Source organism: Elephas maximus, chromosome 3, assembly GCF_024166365.1.
Source record: "Elephas maximus indicus isolate mEleMax1 chromosome 3, mEleMax1 primary haplotype, whole genome shotgun sequence".
Classification (NCBI taxonomy): Eukaryota; Metazoa; Chordata; class Mammalia; order Proboscidea; family Elephantidae; genus Elephas; species Elephas maximus.
In genome coordinates, this window is record NC_064821.1 from 13,288,937 (window position 1) to 13,306,600 (window position 17,664).

At 51.2% G+C, this 17,664-nt stretch overlaps 1 protein-coding gene across 6 annotated transcripts in view; it reads right to left on the minus strand.

Annotated features, from left to right (window-relative positions):
* ADAMTS10 (ADAM metallopeptidase with thrombospondin type 1 motif 10) overlaps positions 1–11,711 on the minus strand; it is a 31,368-nt gene extending 19,657 nt beyond the window's left edge. Inside the window, exons 1-5 of one of the 6 annotated variants that reach the window (XM_049876731.1) lie at positions 11,687–11,711; positions 9,377–9,564; positions 6,525–6,716; positions 5,933–6,279; positions 5,018–5,174 (exon numbers count right to left, since the gene is read on the minus strand). In XM_049876731.1, coding sequence (XP_049732688.1) covers positions 5,018–5,174; positions 5,933–6,279; positions 6,525–6,618 — 598 coding nt within the window. In that variant the 5' untranslated portion in view covers positions 6,619–6,716; positions 9,377–9,564; positions 11,687–11,711. The other 5 variants (XM_049876732.1, XR_007516457.1, XM_049876735.1 and 2 more) reach the window with 5 other exon arrangements.
* Positions 11,712–17,664: the final 5,953 nt, after the last annotated feature.

Here is a 17,664-nt window from a genome sequence, read left to right on the forward strand (position 1 = left end):
GCTTGTACAACCAGCTGGGCAACGGGACAGTCAGGCTATAGTACAGTCAGATGGTAAGACCATCAGGCACCGCGAAAGGGGGAAGTTGGGCTGTTATGCAATACACTTTGGCTGAAATAACAGCCTGATTTCCCCACTGTCCGTTGTACAATAGCCCGTTTTCCCATTGCCTGAATGCCCAGTATGCTCAAATGTCTGACTGAACAATTACATGATTGTCCCACTGCCAAACTGGTTGTTTCAACAAGAGCCCAGTGTCCCACGATGTCAGCATGTTTGTACAACTCCCTGACAATTCCACTGCCCGAATGGACTAGTGTGTAAGTCTGTCTCACTTCTTGATCTGTGTGGTTATACAACTTCCTGGCCTTCCAAGTATATAACTTTCAGGGAGGCGCAGCCAACATGATGTTATAGACAGAAGCATCATGCCATCCACCTGCAGCAAAGACTCAAAACACTAAGATATAAATGTCAATCCTGGGACCCTAAGTATCAAATGAGGAATAAAGAACTCGATCAAGTACTGAATGGATAAGAAACTGACAGAGAACAGAGAAAGAGGAGAGCAATGGAGTGGAAGTCCCATACCAGCTAACATGGCCGGATCTGCCGTCTTGGACCTCGGCCATAAAAGTACTCAGGCAGGGAGTATGGGAAGGCAATTTCACAGAGCTCCCAGCAGGAGACAGAGCACCTGGTAACCAGGGATACATGCTTTCCCACCCCACACTCTTCTTCCCTGTACAAGGCCTCCACTGCTTGCCAATGGGTCACGGTTGCTCGACCGGAGAGATATCATCTCACTACTGCCCAGATTCACCATCTTGGACCTCAGCCACCGAAGACTGCGAACAGGGAGCACGGGAAGGCAACTCCAAGAAAGCTCCCAGCAGGAGACAGAGCACCTGGTAACCAAGGATACACGCTTTCCCACCCCCCTTCCTTCTTGCCTCTACGCGGCCTCTGCTGCTTGCCAACGGATGACGGTTGCTCAGCAGGAGAAATACTAGCTCACTACCACCGGGGCCTGCCCCACCCCCACCAGCCCCATTTTTTTGTTTTGGTTTGTATTTTGATTTTTTTGTTTTTTGTTGTTTCTCTCTCTCTCTCTCTCCCTTCCTTCCTTTCCTTTCTCCCACCCAGCAAGCCCCGTGTGCCATCCCCTCCCCTCCTTGATGGGCCGATTTTTTTGGTTTGTTTGCTTTGCTCCTTTGTGTGTGTGTGTTTATTTATTTCTTTGTTTTCTGATGTTGTTTTTTAGCTTTTTTGTTGCTTTTTCCTCACCACCATATTTTTTTGTTGTTGTTGAATTTTTAAAATTATTTATTTATATTTTGCTTGTTTGATTGTTGGTTTCTTCTCCCTCTTTCCCCTCTTTCCTTTCCTTTCTCCCACCAACCTAGCCCTTTGCACCACCCATGCTGCTTCTTGACAGGCTGAGCCACACCACTTGGCTAGAGAGCCACCAGCATATGGCCTCGCCAGGTCTGCCCTGCCCCCACCTGCTGAATCCTACTGCACTGCCATTTTATTTACTTTTTTCTTTTCTTTTTTTTTTACTCTATTTTATGCTTTTAGGTTAGTTTTTGTTTCTCTCTCTTCTTTCACCCACCAACTTAGCTCTGTACATTAAATTCTCTTTTCCCTCTGCCTATCTGCACCATGTGCCAAGTGCCATGCCCCCAAGTGGTACCAACTCAGTTCCCCGGACCCCACCCTGCACTGCTCCCCAACCCCACCCCATCATCCCCAGTTCATGCAGCAACTACCCATCCCCACCCCTCCACCCCCACTGGACCCACCCTGCTGCACCATAACTGAGTGACCGGCCCTGCCCACCTGGACAAGGCGGTGAGAAGTATCATGCCTGGAGGCAAGCAAGCAACAAAACACATCCAGCCTGCCTGCCCAGACATAACGAAATAAAACAAAAAAAGGCAGGATGAAACAATCAAATCTACAATCAATAAATGATGAAAATATTCCTGCATATCCTGGAGACAGCTGACAACTTCAAAACATAGAAAAAACAGGAGAGGATGGCTCCAGAAAGCAACCAAAATAATACAGATGATCTTCTGGTAGAAAAAAGCACTGGAACTACCTGATAAGGAATTCAGAACTCAAATACTCAGGGTTTTCCAACTGATGAAGGAAAACACAGACAAAAAAAAAAAAAAGACAAAATCATGGAAAAGACAGACAAAACAACAGAAGAAATCAGGAAAATAAACTAGAAATCATATAAAAACAGCAATTGGAAATCCCAAAGATAAACAAGATCTTAGAAATGGACAGTGCAATAGAAGGTTTTAGGAGCAAATCTGAAACAATGGAAGACAGGTTCAGTAAAATTGAAGACAAATCTTTGGATACCACTTTGAGGAAAAATCAGAGAAAAGAACAAAGAAGAATGAAGAAACCCTGAGAGCAACGTGGGATATAATAAAAAGCAAAAATTTGCGTATGATCGGAGTTCCAGAACTGGGGGAGAAGACAGAAAACACAAAGAGGATCATTGAAGATTTGCTGATAGAAAACTTCCCTAAGATCATGAAAGATGAAAAGTTGACTACCCAAGAAACTCAATGAACCACGTATAGGATAGGCCCCAAAAGAAAAACACCAAGACATATCATAAAAAACCCATTGCCATTGAGTTGATTCCGACTCATGGCGACCCTATAGGACAGAGTAGAACTGCCTCATAGAGTTTCCAAGGAGTACCTGGCGGATTCGAACTGTCACTTGCTAAAACCAAAGAAAGAATCCTGAGAGTAGCTGGAGTAAAACGAAAAGTCACATGCCAAGGAAAACGATAAAACTATGCTCTGATTACTTGAAAGAAACCATGCAGGCAAGAAGGCAATGGGATGACATATATAAAACCTTGAAAGAAAAAAACTGCCAACCAAGAATAATATATCCTGCAAAACTCTTGCTCAAATATGATGGTGAAATTAGGACATTTCCAGTTATGCAATTTCAAGCCAACGCACTGTACAACCCCAACTTCCCCCTTTCCCAGTGCCTGATGGTCTTACTATCTGACTGTACTACAGCTTGGCTGTCCCACTGCACAGCTGGTTGCACAACCACTCAAGTAGTATACCGTCCAACTTTGTACAACTGACTGTGGTTGTATGTCTGCCACAACATCCTACTCACACACTATCAGAATTGTGACTATCAACTGTGATGGTGCCTGGTTGTTTGGGCAAATGCTAGTCTAGTTGCTGTTAGGAAGTAGTTCTATGTGATTAAATTACATTACCCTCCATAATATGGGTGGGCCTTAACCAAGCAGTCGAAGACCTTAAGAATTTTCCTGGGTGTGTTCTGCCTCCAGACTATAAATAGACATTTTGCCAAAACACTCTTTACTCTTTCTGTTGCCTGACCTATGGATTTTGGGACTCAAGTCAGCAGGAGTCTCCAGCCTGTCACCTGACCTATGGATTTGGGACTTGCCAGCCCCAAATTGCATGAGCCATTCCCTCAAAGTAAATCTCCGTAGTTAGTTGCCGTTGAGTCAATTCTGACTTATGGTGACCCCATGTTGTAAGGAGTAGAATTGCTTCATAGGATTTTCTTGGCTGTAATCTTAATGGAAGCACATTACCAGGCCTATCTTCTGCAGTGCCACTGGGTGGGTTCGAACCACCAACCTTAAGTTGTTATTATATGCCATCAAGTGGATTCTAACTCATAGTGACCCTATATGACAGAGTAGAACTGCCCCACAGGGTTTTCTAGGCTGACGTCTTTATGAGAACAGATCACCAGGTCTTTTTTCCTGTGGAGCTGCTGGTGGATTCTAACTACTGAGCTTTTGGTTAGCAGCCAAGCACTTAACCACTGAACCACCACGGCTCTTCGCCTTTAGGTTAGTAAACACACATACACACACATTTCACTGGTTCCATCTGAGAACCCTAAGACAACGACTGATTTAACGTCCTACTTCTCTGCTTTTCCATCAAACATCTATCTAGTTTTTTAGCTGTATGATTGTTCTGGCCATATAGCATTCCTACTTTCCCATTCCTTGAATGTCTGATTGTACAACTGTCTTCCTACCAGTCTGGTTGTAATTCTGACCTTTTGGACAGGAGGTGAACTCTTCTTCTGCCTGGCATTTTTTATTCTAAAACTACTCAAGTATCTGACGCAACCATCCCACTGCTTTACTGCCTGACTATACGGTAATTGTGGAGGTTGAATGGTTTTACAGCTGGACATCTGTCTGCCTGTACAGCTTGTCTGTCTCGCTGCTGTGCCATCTGATGGCAATAAGGGTTTCATGCTAGGGCTTTCAATTGCGCAACTTTCCAGCTGTCAGACTGCATAACTCCCTACTGCTCCACTGCCCAGCAGACAGATGGAACTCCTGATCATATCCTTGTCTCCTCAGCAGTTCTGTTCCTCCTGTCATATAGCTGCCTACTGACTTCTGGTTGGCGTTATCCTGTGTAGTAGCATTTTCTTAGAACGTTGTCTTGAAAGAGTTTTTTGAGGCCCTGACTGGAGGCTGCCCATTCCCCTTCTTGAGCAGCTGATTAAATCTACTCTCCAACCACTCCCCTTATCAGGTTCTCATACCCCTGGACCACTATATGCCCCTCCTAATCATTCCAAGACCAAGTACCCAACACCAGACAGCCCCTATACCCTGAGCCTGAAGGATTATTCAAAGTGTCCAATCCTCAGGAAGTCCACAAACCCTAGCTAACATTGCTCTGCTTGCCATATATAAATGTCTCCTACAATTCCAGCTTATTGTTACCTTGAAACCAGGTACAACCCTGTGTGGTCTTGTGGAGTACTGTGTTCTCCCCGAAGAAATTATGAGTATAATAACTTCTTTCCATGACATTAACCTCCATGTCTATTTGCCTTAACATACCTGATAAAGCAAACCCCAGGTATATTTAGAACACCCGGCTGCCTACCTCTGCCTCAAGGTAAGGCTGTTGTGCACCTGCTCTGTCCATCCCTAGAAGGGCGGGTGTACCTCTCACTCCACAGGCTGTGTCCAGGTGCGGGTGGCGCAGGGAGGAGCGCTTGTACACCACATGGGGACCACTTTCCTCTGGGCCCCGGGGTCCCTTGGCCCCACCTTGCAGGGGCTCAATCAGGTACTCTTCCTCGTCTGCCACAATCAGGCCATGCTGGAGGTTGGGGAGTAGGACAGAGGGTTCAGATCAGTTTTGGTTCCCAGGACCCCTGGGTCTGTCTTTATGACGCCATTCCTTCCACTCTTATTGGGTTTAGTTTGCCGCTTCTAATTTCTCAAAATGGATATTCAGCTCATTACTTTTTCAGCTTTGCCAAAGGTTATACATTTTCCTTAAAGTACTGCTTTAGCTGCACCCTAAAAAGTAGAGATTAGCTCAAAATACTTTCAAAGTTTCCATTATGTCCTTTCCTGAACCATGAGATATTTATAAGTATATTTCTTATATCATATCATATGTATCAAGATTGTTGTCGTAGTCAAGTTGATTCTGATTCATGGCAACCCCATGTATGCAGAACACAACTGCTCCATATGGTTTTCAAGGTAATGACCTTTTGGAAGCAGGTTGCCAGGTCTGTCTTGAGGCACCTCTGGGTGTTTAAACTGCCAATCTTTGGGCTAGTAGTTGAGTGCGTAACCGTTTGGACCACCAAGGGGCTCCTGATATTATACCATACATATATAGGAGCCCTGGTGGCACAGCGCAGTGGTTAAGCATTTGGCTGCTAACTAAAAGTTCAGTAGTTCAAATCTACCAGCTGCACCTTGGAAACCCTATGGAGTGGTTCTACTCTGTCCTATAGGGTTGCTATGAGTCAGAATTGACTCAACAGCAACAGGTATAATGGGTATGTATTTCTTCTAAATGTATGGAACGTTCCCTGGCCTCCCCAGAAACCCTCAGCTCACCAGGCCCCCACAGGTGCTGATGGCCACATGGGAGCTGCCAGCCTGGCCCTGCAGGTGGCCAGCGTAGAGGCAGTGGGGCCGGGCAGCCTTCTGCCAAGCCAGGCCCTCCCGTGTCCAGTACTCCACGGAGACGTGCCCTGCCAGCAGGCGGGGACTGCGGGTCAGGTTCAGCAGGAACTGGGTGCTGGGTGCGACCACCTTGTAGAAGAGGCGGGACTCGGTGGTGGCCCCTGTGCCCCGGCGCTGCCTCCGGGGAGCAGGGGGTGAGAAGGCCAGCAGCGCCCCATTGTGGTCCACGCGGGTGGGGAAGGCGATCTCATAGCTCTCCAGACTGGACAGGAATTCATCTATGGGCGAGGGGCAGGGGCAGAGGCCTGGGATGACCCCTGGGGCTGACCCACAGCACCAGCTGCTGATGCAGGTGATGCTGGCCTCACTGGCCCCTGCATCCAGGTTACTGGGTGCAAGACTCCGGCCTAAGTGAAACCAAGGCCTTCTCCCATGACCCTTCTCCCGGCCCCACTGACCCCTCTCTATGCTAGCTGGCTTCCTAACTCCTTGCTCCCTCCCCACCACCCCGGACTACCCCTACCTTGAGACCGGAAGGCATGCCGCGGTGTGGCCTGGAACGTGAGGCCCAGCCCCAGGGCAAGGGCCCAGCGGAGGATCTGGCAGGCGGGAGCCATGGTGGCCACGTGTCCACATGTCTCTCTCCAGCCCCGGCTGCCGGCAGCCCCCACAGCGCCGCTTCCCTGTTCACAGCCTGGGCAGCATCCCTGGGCTCCTGGAGGTGGGGAGCTGGGGTCAGAGGTGGGCCTGGCCTTGCTGCCCAGCACAGTCAATGGCACAGCCAATGCCAAGGCCCCTTGCCAGGGTGACAGTGGGACCCACAGTGCCTCGCTTCTAGCCCTGAAGATTCCAGAAGGTACTCCCCACAGTTTGAGGATTCTGAAGGTCCCTTCCTCATTTATTAGTCCCCCTGTCACTGCCCTCCCATCCTCCCTACACTCTCAAAGGACAGGCAGGACCTTGACACCATGTTTTTGTTTGTTGTTGTCAAGTTGATTCCAACTCATGGCAACCCCATGTGTGCAAAGTAGAACCATGCTCCATAGGGTTTTCTTGGTTGTAACCTTAACTGAGCCCTCCGAGTGCTATGGTTAAGCACTCAGCTGCTAACCAAAAACAGTCAGCAGTTCGAACCCACAAGTGACTCCATATGAGAAAAGACTAGCGACCTGCTCCTGTAAAAATTACAGCCTAGAAAACACTATGGGGCACGCGGTGTGATGGATTGCTCTTGTGTGGTTTTTTTTGCCATGGCCTTGTAACTCCCACCAAACAATTGGGTGGGACCATGCTAATCAGGTATATGGAACCCTAACAAGGGGATTGGTCAGTTTGGCTTAAAATGAGCCATCCCAGAGGCTAGAGAGAGAGGATCTCACTACTACCAAGAAGAGGATCTCACTACTACCAAGAAGAGCCAAGAGCTGAGCACGTCCTTTGGATACAGTATCTCTATGCTGAGAAGCTCCTGGAACCAGGAGACCAGGAAGAAAGAGAGCTGTAACACTGAAGACAGCGAGAAGCAATGGCAGAGAAACAGTGGCAGGGGAGACTGGCATGAGAGACCAGGAGGAGGTGGTGTGGTGGGCTTCCTGGCCCACAGAATGAGAATGCTGAGCACCTTCGGGCACTTGGTGGAGCTAGGTTTGCCAAGCCAGGGAGCTAGACCTGAGCGCCTTCTGGCCAAGGCTTACTGGCGAAGTGGGGTGTCTCGAGGCACTTATTTGCAGAACTAAAATAGCTTTGTAAAACTTGCCTGAGCAAGGCAGAGGCCAAGGGTCTAGGGAGAGGCATGCCTGCAAGCACAGCTGAAAGAGGCTGTCCGGATGGGTGAACTGTATCCTGAATGTTCCTGATCCTGAATTATAACCTGTTACTTCCCTAATAAACTCTATAATCGTGAGTGTTGCGAGTTCTGTGTGGCCATTGTGATGAATTATTGCACCCAGCAGAGAAACAGAGAATGCCATGGCGGGGATGGCTGGTATCAGAATTAGTATAGATGGCAGGGAGAGGAAGCACGTCTGAACTCCGCCTCCTGGGAATCAGCCTCAGGCTGTTAATCTTGATCTCCTTCCCTCTTGTGAAGTTAGAGGAGGTCAGATGCCTGTGCCAAGCCATTTTTACAGTTCTACTCTGTCCTGTAGAGTCGCTATGAGTTGCAATCAATTTGACAGCACACAACAACCTTAATGGAAGCAGATTGTCAGGCCTTTGGTTCCTCAGTGCTGCTGGGTGGGTTTGAACTGCCAACCTTTAGGCTAGCAGTTGAATGCAAACCTTTTACACCATTCAGGGATCTCCTGAGAGCTTTACACCATTTTAATTGCATAATAGCCCTGAGAAGTACACGTTCATTCTGCTGATTCTATAGATGAGGAAACAGCTCAGGGGGTCTAGGATTCACCCGAGATCTCATGGCTAGAAAGCAGCAGAGCCCAATCATTTGTTGGGTAATTAATATGCTACCATTTGGGGGTTCAGTGATGCCCAATATGGACGCAGTTCCTGCCAGCCCCCATGGAGCTCAGCGTCCTGGGAATGACAGATGGCAAACAATGAGATGAGTTCAGACGGTGACACGTTCTTCAGGAGAAATCAACTCTGAAGCCAAAGTGCGAAGGAGAGCCAAGATGTGTGAAGAAGCAGGAAAAAGGTGCACCAGGTGGCAGGAAAAGCCTGTGCAAAGGCCCTGGGGCAGGGAGGAGCTTGGGGCAGGCTCAGGATCATGAGAGAGCATGGCTGGCGCTGAGTAAGCAAGAGGAAGGGACGGGGGATGGGGAGAGGGGGCAGCAAGGAGAGGCTGGCAGGTGGCGCATTCACCCCAGTTTAAACTCAAGTTTAATTATACCCAGATCCTGTGCCCTGCCTTTGGACCCCCTGCCATGGGGTTCACCCCACCAGTAGGGCTGGAAACCCCTACAGTGTGGTACCTGACCCGGCAGCCTCCTTTCTACTCTGTCCTTCCAGCCGGATCTCCAGTTCTGGTTTCCTCCTTGAGGCTCCAGGCCAGCCTGCAGGTCTCAGTTTCTCTGGTATTTGCCCGGGGCCAGCCTGCCGCAGACACCACTTTGGGCCACCGCCCTGTGCCAAACCCTCCTCCGTCTCCGCCCTCCTCCTTCTTCTCCCTGCAATTTCCCCCTTAATCACACACTGTCTTGTTTTCTTTGCAGCCTGGCCAAGTCTGAGAGCTGATCTCCAAACAGGGCAGTTCAGCCCCTGACAAAGGGAGCCAGCTTTTCTCCAAGAGGCTGACCTAGAAGTGACATTGCCCGTTTCTGCCTGCACCCCTCCAGTGACAGGGAGCTCACTCCTGGACATTTCCCACTCTTCTGTTCCCTTTGGCTGTGCTGGAATCTGCCCCCTTGTTTTTACCTTTTGGGGGTTTCAGTCAGTGGCAGTGGCGCAGTGCAGACCCCCGTGCGTGTCTGTCCCTCAGCTGCCCTCTGAGCGGGGGCCTCTTGAGGCGTTGGTTGACTCTTCAACAGAGCAGAGACGGGGAGGTGGCAAAGAGGAGACGGGCTGGTCTTCAGGCTGAGCTGGGTCTGGGAATTCAGGGGTCCCTGAGGAAACATTGTCCCTCTCTGTACCCCAGTGAACCTGCTCTCGGACCTGATCCTTCCCCACTTCTCATGTTCCCTTTATATCACCCCCATAACATCCTCTTCCTTATTACTTCCCCAGGGGCCTCACCCACGCTGGCTCCAGGCCCTTTCTCATCAGGCTTCCCTGTCCCTCTCCAGCCTTAGACTCCCCCACCCCCATGCCAAGGTGGCAGCAGTCAGCTTGCAACCCCTGCACTGAACCTGTTCCCCCCCTTCTCCTTCCTGTACTGCCAGCCCTGTGCAGAATCTTCTGGCCTCTGTCTCTCTCTAGTTCTGGCCCTCCAACCCCCGTCATCACCACTGTCTTCTGAAGCCAGACCCCTCGATCCCTACAAGCTCACAGACCTCTTTTGTGTTTCCTGCCCAGGTTGGGCATGGGGGGCAGTGTGAGGGACCCAGCCCAGGTGGGTGGGGCAGAGTGAGGAGGAGGGGGCTGGGGAGGGCACACAGGTATCTGTCAGGGGCAAGGTGGGAAGAGCATTTGGGATGGTGGCCCAGCCCAAGGGGCAGCTTGGAGGTGGGATACAGCCCAGGCCTCTGCAGGGAGGACAAACATGTTGGTGGATCTGGGGCAGATGTGGCTCCCCCAGGGCAGGTGAGGGTCAGGGGATTCCAACCAGGAAGGGCCTGGGGGCTGGGAGCTGGGACTTGGTGGGCAACAGGGGGCTTTGCAGTGATGTACGTGAGAATGTGAGTGTGCGTAACTGTGCGAGCTAGTGTGAGTGTGTGCCCAGCCCAGCGTCTCCAGCTCCTCCTCCAGAGGCAGAAGGGAGGTGGAGGCGGAGGCGGAGCACTGGAGGGTGCCGAGCCGGGAGGAAATGCCGGCGGAAACGGCCCGGAAACAGCGGCTCCATCCCATCCCGGGGATCCTGGAGGGACCCGGGCTCCAGCCAGACCTCCCGGCTGGGGTTGGGGCACCGGTCGCCCTGTGGGGGCCAAGGCCCGGCTGCCCAGGCCCCACCAGCCCGCGGCCTTCTCCGGGCGCCTCACATCTGGCCACATCTGGCTGGGCAGCGGCGGCGGACGGGCTGAGAGCAGACAAAGGCCTGGCCGCGGGAGGAGGGGACCTCCGGGTGCCTCGGCTGGTTCCCCCCTTCCAGCCACTAATTAGAGGCCCTGAGCCCGCCGGCCTGGAGACATCCCGAGACAGACACTGTGGCCTCAGTGACCGATAGTGGGGAAGTGGGCGGCGCTGCTCCCACACCCAGACACACACACACACTCACGCACACACTAGCAGTGACACAAACACGCCCGAGGGCGACCCACACCTGCGCAGCCACCGGGGACCAATGCTCGGAAGTCGGCAGACCCACAAAGGGCCCCCCCACAAGACACACACACACACACACTCTGACACACTCACACTCGGAGACACACAACTCTACACTCCTCAGACCTACACACCGACCCTTCCACACTCACACACCTACACAAGATAACACAAACACTACACAACCCAGATCTACACTGACACATACACAGTCACAGTCAACAGAGACAAACACACAACTGCACAACCCAGATACACTCACAGACAACACAGACACACAACTACACATACATGGATCTACACACACAGACTAGGGACAAACACACAAAGTCCACAAGCCCAGACCCTCACACACCAGACACACAGGCATTTACACACTCAGGCACACCCAGATGTTTGAAGACACACGAGAACACAAACCCAGACACACACTCACCTGGCACTTACACACACAGTGTGCAAAATTTAACCAGGTACACACTCTGGTTTACATTCATACAGACACAACACTCCTGATGCGCACACACACACATCCCCAGACACACAAAGACACTCAAACACTCCACACACACCCAGACATCACAGACACACAACTAGTTACGCAGACGTGGATGCACTCTCTCTCTCACACCCACACCCACTCACACACACAGTACACCCACCCAGACAGGCGCTCCAACCAACCCAGGCGCCTTTGGGGTGGCACAGGCTTGCAGGCATCCCCCACCAACGCAGGACCCCCAGTCATCGCCGCCCGGCGCGGACACCCCGAGGCACCCCGCGGGCGGACGCCCGGGCCCGCCTTACCTGCCGCCCGCCGCCCGCCGCCCGCCGCCCGCCGTCCCCGCCGCCGTCTCGCCGGCCCGCGCGCAGGAAGGGAGGGAGCGAGCGCGGCAGCGTGGCCGGGGGAGGGGGCGCGGGCCGGCGCTTCCTGAGCCGCCTGCCAGGGTTATAAAAAACCCCCAAACCGCCCGGCCAGAGCCCCGCCCGCCGCCGCCCGGCCTGCGCCGCGGGCTGGACCCGGGCCAGGGACCCGGGCGCTCCGGCAGCCCCGCCCGGGACGGCGCTCCGCGGGGGGGCGCTGGGGAGGAACGGGCGGCGGGGGGAGGGGAAAGAATAAGGTGGGAGGGTGGGGGAGGGGAGAGAGACTCCAGTGGGGGGATGGGGCGGGAGGAGGGAGGGAGGGAGAACTAGGTGGGGTGACGGGAGAGGGAGGAAGAGGGGAATTGGGTGGTGGGAGGAGGGGAGATTTGAATGGGAGGAGGTGGGGGCATGCAGAAGGGGGCGAAATTTGGGGGAAGGACTGGGGCGGGAGGGGTAGGGGCGGATGGGGTGGAGGGGTGGGGGAGGGGAGCGCCCACTCCCTTTCCAGCATCAGCAGCATCAACAACAGCTGTTATTTATTGAGGGCTGGTCCGTGCTCAAACAAGCACTTATTGGGCGCCTCCCGTGTGCCAGGCACAGTGCCCGGGCGGGGCGGGGGTAAAAATCCCGCCTGGGCCCGCCCTCCGGAGCTCTCCACTGAGGGGTCTGCCCTGCCCTGGGCCTGCCGTTGGCCTCTGTGCTTTAACCCCTTCGTTGTGGGGTGGGCCTGAGCGGTCCCATTTCACAGATGAGGAAACTGAGGCCAGAGAGGGGAAGAGTGGACGCTGGGTGAGAGCAGGGACCCTGAGGGTCTTGTTCACCCGTGGGTCATGTTCAATAAATGTGGAGCTAATACATGAGTGCGGTGATGTGGGCGGCTGGTGCAGGGCTGGGATTGAACCCCAGGTGGCCAGCTGCCCCACTGGCCTCTGGGTGCTTGGCCAGGGGCAGGTGCTCCAGGAGGGGACAGGGTTTTCCAGGCATGGCCCCCAGCCTGGCCTGTCCCTGGGCTTCTTTGAGGCTCTCTTTCCTTATCCTTGTGGAGCGAACGGTTTATGCTTGACTACTAACCTAAAGGTTGGCAGTTCGAACTCATCCAGTGATACTGCAGAAGAAAAGCCTGGCGATCTGCTCCCATTAAAATCACAGCCAAGAAAACCCCATGGAGCAGTTCTGCTCTGTGACACATAGTGTCACCATGAGTTGGAACTGACTCTATGGTAACGAACAAAAAGAACATGATGTGGGGAATAGCTGCCTTTACAGGGCCGCTGTAAAGTGGCAAACATTTGTTGAGCGCGTGTTGTGTGCTGTTTCTGGGACACAGCTGAGATCCTAAACTTCCTCCTGAACTTGGAAGGACTTGTTAAGGTTCAGGCATACAGCAGGCGCTCCATAAATACCAAATCCTTCTCCTGGAGCTCCCACTAGGTTGCAGCCCCACCCATAACCCATCTTCATCCTGACCCCTTGGGATACCAGGGCCACCTCAGGCCTCCCAAGCCACCATTTGAGGAACAAGCCCGAGTGATCCACCTCTGGCCCCTGCCAGCTGTCCCTCCAGGACCTGCAGGCCTCCTGGGAGCCTGTCCTGGGCTGTCCTCTCCTATTTCTCTCTTCCTCCATCAAAGAGGCAGCTACCTTTGCATTGTCTGTTTGCACTCACGCTAGAGGCTCTAGCATCAGTCCAGTGGCTGGTATAGCCAGCTGCCCTTAGCCTGGTGGCCATCAGACACTGTTGGGGACTTCACGGCTGCTTTGAGCCAGGAGTGCTCAGGCTCCACCGCACACTAGCTGTGAGATGCGAGCAGGTCACATGCATCCGTTTGGCCTCAGTTGCCACATCTGTACAATGGGAGTTATCTCTTGACTGGATCCAGACATACCATGGTTGCTCATCCCACAGATGAATAAATACTCTCAGCTTTTATGATTATTTGGTGAAACTTTGGCTCTTTGCCTTCCCAGCATCCTTCCACACATACCGCCCCCCTCTAGTCCCTGGGTGGCAAAAATGGTTAAGTACTCAATTACCAGCTGAAAGGTCGGTGGTTTGAACCCACCCAGAGGTGCCTTAGAAGAAAGGCCTGGCGATCTACTTCTGAAAGGTCACAGCCTAGAAAATCTTATGGAGCAGTTCTACTCCGCATACACGGGGTTGCCATGAGTCAGAAGAGACTGGACGGCAACCACTGGTCACAGCTCCAGATGTTCCACGGAGTCTCCCGCCCCTCTCTGGGCGTGGTTTGTATGCGGCCTTTGACTTGGCCATAAGCCACGCCCATATCCCTCCTCCTGGCCTCAGGAATTGGTTGGGGAATGAGCATGGGATCTGCTCAGAGGCAAAAACTGCGTTGGGGCTTACTAAGGGAATCCTGAGAGACTCATGTGCCCTGAGTGGGCTTTGAAGCTGAGTCCCTGTCTTAGACTATAGGGAGAGGGAGGCCCTTTCTGAGAACCAAGCTACCAGGTGAAGGAGGGTAATGGTCCCAGGGCCATCATTTGAGCCCTGAGCAAGCTGTTCCTGAAGCCCATAGCTAGGCTTTTCATCCATCCATGCAATGTTTATTTTGCATTATTATGTGCCACTGAGATGTTGGCTATTCAGATCCACTCAGAGGCACCTCAGAAGACAGGCCTGGCAATCTGCTTCAGAAAAGCCACAGCCTAGAAAACCCTATGGAGCAGTTCTACTTGGCACACTTGGGGTTGCCATCAATTGAGTGGCACGCAATAACAATATTATGTGCCAGGTGCTGTTCCAGGTACTGTGGACACAGCCAGGAACAACACAGTCCCAGCCACGTGGAGATCATCATTTTGCCTCAGGGCCTTTGCACTTGCTGTTCCCTGTGCCTAGAATGCCCTGCCCTCTGATATTCACATGGCTGGCTTCATCTCATCCTTCAAGTCTCTCTTCTTACTTTAGAGAAAAAAAATTATTTACTTTTTTGGTGAAAATACGTGCAACAAAACATATACAACTTTGACAATTTCTACATGTACAATTCAGCCAGCCTTTTCCAAATTATTTCACCATCATTAACACAAACTCACTGCCCACTTAGCTTCTCATCTATTCTTTCGATTACTGTTGTCTGTTTGATCACATATAGATAACTTTTAAAAGAATATAATGTTTAATGCAGACATTTCTTTTCTAACTAAAACCCCTCCAAAAAACCCATTGCCGTCAAGTTGATTCTGACTCATAGCGACCCTATAGGACAGAGTAGAACTGCCCCATAGGGTTTTCAAGGCTGCAATCTTTACAGAAACAGATTGCCACGTCTTTCTCCCATGGAGCAGCTGGTAGGTTTGAACTGTTGGCCTTTTGGTTAGCAGCTGAGCTCTTAACCACTGTACCACCAGGGCTCTTTCGACTGTGTGGCTCGTAACAAATGGATAATATTGCGAAGAATGTGAATTCTAGAACAATTAATTATGCTCGTGCAGAACCTCTGCATAGTAGAAGAGGTTGTTGTCCGAACAGAACAAGGGATACTGCATGGTTTAAAACCAGGAAATGTGTGCATCAGGGTTGTATCCTTTTACCTTACTTATTCAGCCTGTATGCTGAGCAGATAATCTGAGAAGCTGGACTATATGAAGAAGAACGGGGCAACAGGTTTGGAGAGAAACTCATTAACAACTTGTGATATGCGGATGACACAACCTTGCTTGCCAAAGGAAGAGGACTTGAAGCACTAACCGGTGAAGATCAAAGACTACAGCCTTCAGTATGGATTACACCTTAACATAAAGAAAACAAAAATCCTCACTACTGAACCGATGAGCAACATCATGATAAACGGAGAAAATACTGAAGTTGTAAAGGTTTTCACTTTACTTGGACCCAAAATCAACATTCGTGGAAGCAGCAGCAGTTAAGAAATCAAACGATGTCTTGCATTGGGTAAATCTGCTGCACAAGACCTCTTTCAAGTATTCAAAAGCAAAGATGTCACTCTGAGGACTAAGGCGCACCTGACCCAAACCCTGGTATTTTCAATCACTTCATATGCACGGGAAAACTGGACAATGAATAAGGAAGGCCGAAGAAGAATTGATGCCTTGAATTATGGTGTTGGCAAAGAATATCGAATATACTGTGGACTGCCGGAAGAACAAACAAACCTGTCTTGGGAGGAGTGCAGCCAGAATGCTCCTTAGAAGCAAGGATGGTGAGTCTTTGTCTCACTTACTTTGGACAAGTCAGGAGAAACCAGTCTCTGGAGAAGGACAGCATGTTTGGTAGAGAGAGGACCATCGAAAAAGAAGACCTTCAATGAGATGGATTGACATAGTGGCTGCAACGATGGGTTCAAGCTTAGCAACAATGGTGAGGCTGGCGCAGGACCGGGCAGTGTTTTGTTCTTTTGTACATAGGCTTGCTATGAAGTGGAACCAACTTGATGGCACCTAACAGCAGCAATGTGCCTCGAGGAGCTCTGGTAATGCAATGGTTTTGTGCTTGGCTGCTAAGCGAAAGGTTGGCAGTTTGAACCCACCAGCAGCTCTGAGGGAGAAAAGATCTGGCAATCTGCTCCCGTAAAGATTGTTATTGTTAGGTACCATCAAGTCAGTTCTGACTCATAGCGACCCCATGCACAACAGAATGAAACACTGCCCGGTCCTGTGCCATCCTCACAATCGTTGCTATGCTTGAGCCCATTGTAGCAGCCACTGTGTCAATCTATCTTGTTGAGGGATTTTTCTTCTTCAATGATCCTTGACTTTACCAAGCATGATGTCCTTCTCCAGGGACTGGTCCCTCCTGAGAACATGTCCAGAGGAAGTGAGACGAAGTCTCATCATCCTTGTTTTTAAGGCGCATTCTGGCTGTAGTTCTCCCAAAACAGATTTGTTTGTTCTTCCGGCAGTCCATGGTATATTCTATATTCTTCACCAACACTGTAACGCAAAGGCATCAATTTTTTGGTCTTCTTTATTCATTGTCCAGCTGTCCTATGCATATGAAAAAAAAAAAAAAAAAACTGAAAATACCATGGCCTGGGCCAGGTGCACCTTAGTCCTCAAAGTGACATCTTTGCTCTTGGACACTTGAAAGAGGTCTTTTGCAGCAGATTTGCCCAATGCAATATGTCGTTTGATTACAGCCTAGAAAACCCTATGGGGCAATTCTACCCTGTCACATGGGGTGATCACGAGTCTAAGTTGACTCGATGGCACCTAACAACAACAGCTATGTACCTTGCTAGCATAGGCAGAACAGGACAAAGCCTCCTTTCTCACATCACTTACGTTTTAGTAGGGGAAAAAACAGAGTCGATAAACGAATGCATACGTAATATTTCCGGTTGTGATGAATGCTGTGAAGAAAAAAAAAAAGCAGGTTGAGGATAGAGAAGAAAGGGGAGTATCTTAGAGAGGATGGTCATGGAAGCCTTCGTGGAAGAGGTGCCATGTGAACAGAGACATGTGGGGGAAAAGCATTCCAGGCAGAGGGAACAGCCCGTTCAAAGGTCCTGAGGCAGGACTATGCCGGGCAATGTGGAGGAACAGCAAGGAGGCTTGTGTGGCTGGAGTGGAATGAGCAAACAAGAGAGAGGAGGAGGGGAGGGCAAGGAGGGAATGGGATAGGTTGTGCAGGGCTCTGTGGGCGAGGGGGAGGGTGGACTTGGGCTTTTACCCAAGGTGGGTGGGAGCCCTGGAGGGCTGTGAGCAGAGGAGGCATGAGAGATCCCAGAGGAGGCGTGAGAGATCCCAGAGGAGGTCATTAGCACAAGAGTGGGCCAGGCCCTGGGCTCAACATCTCACCAAGTCCCCACAATCACCCAGGCTTGGATGCTTTCCCTGGCCTCGTTTCCCAGATAAGCTCTGGTGAGTTTAACTCGCTACTCCAGGATCACACAGCTACTAAGTGGTAGACCCATGATTCAAATCTACACCTGTCTGTC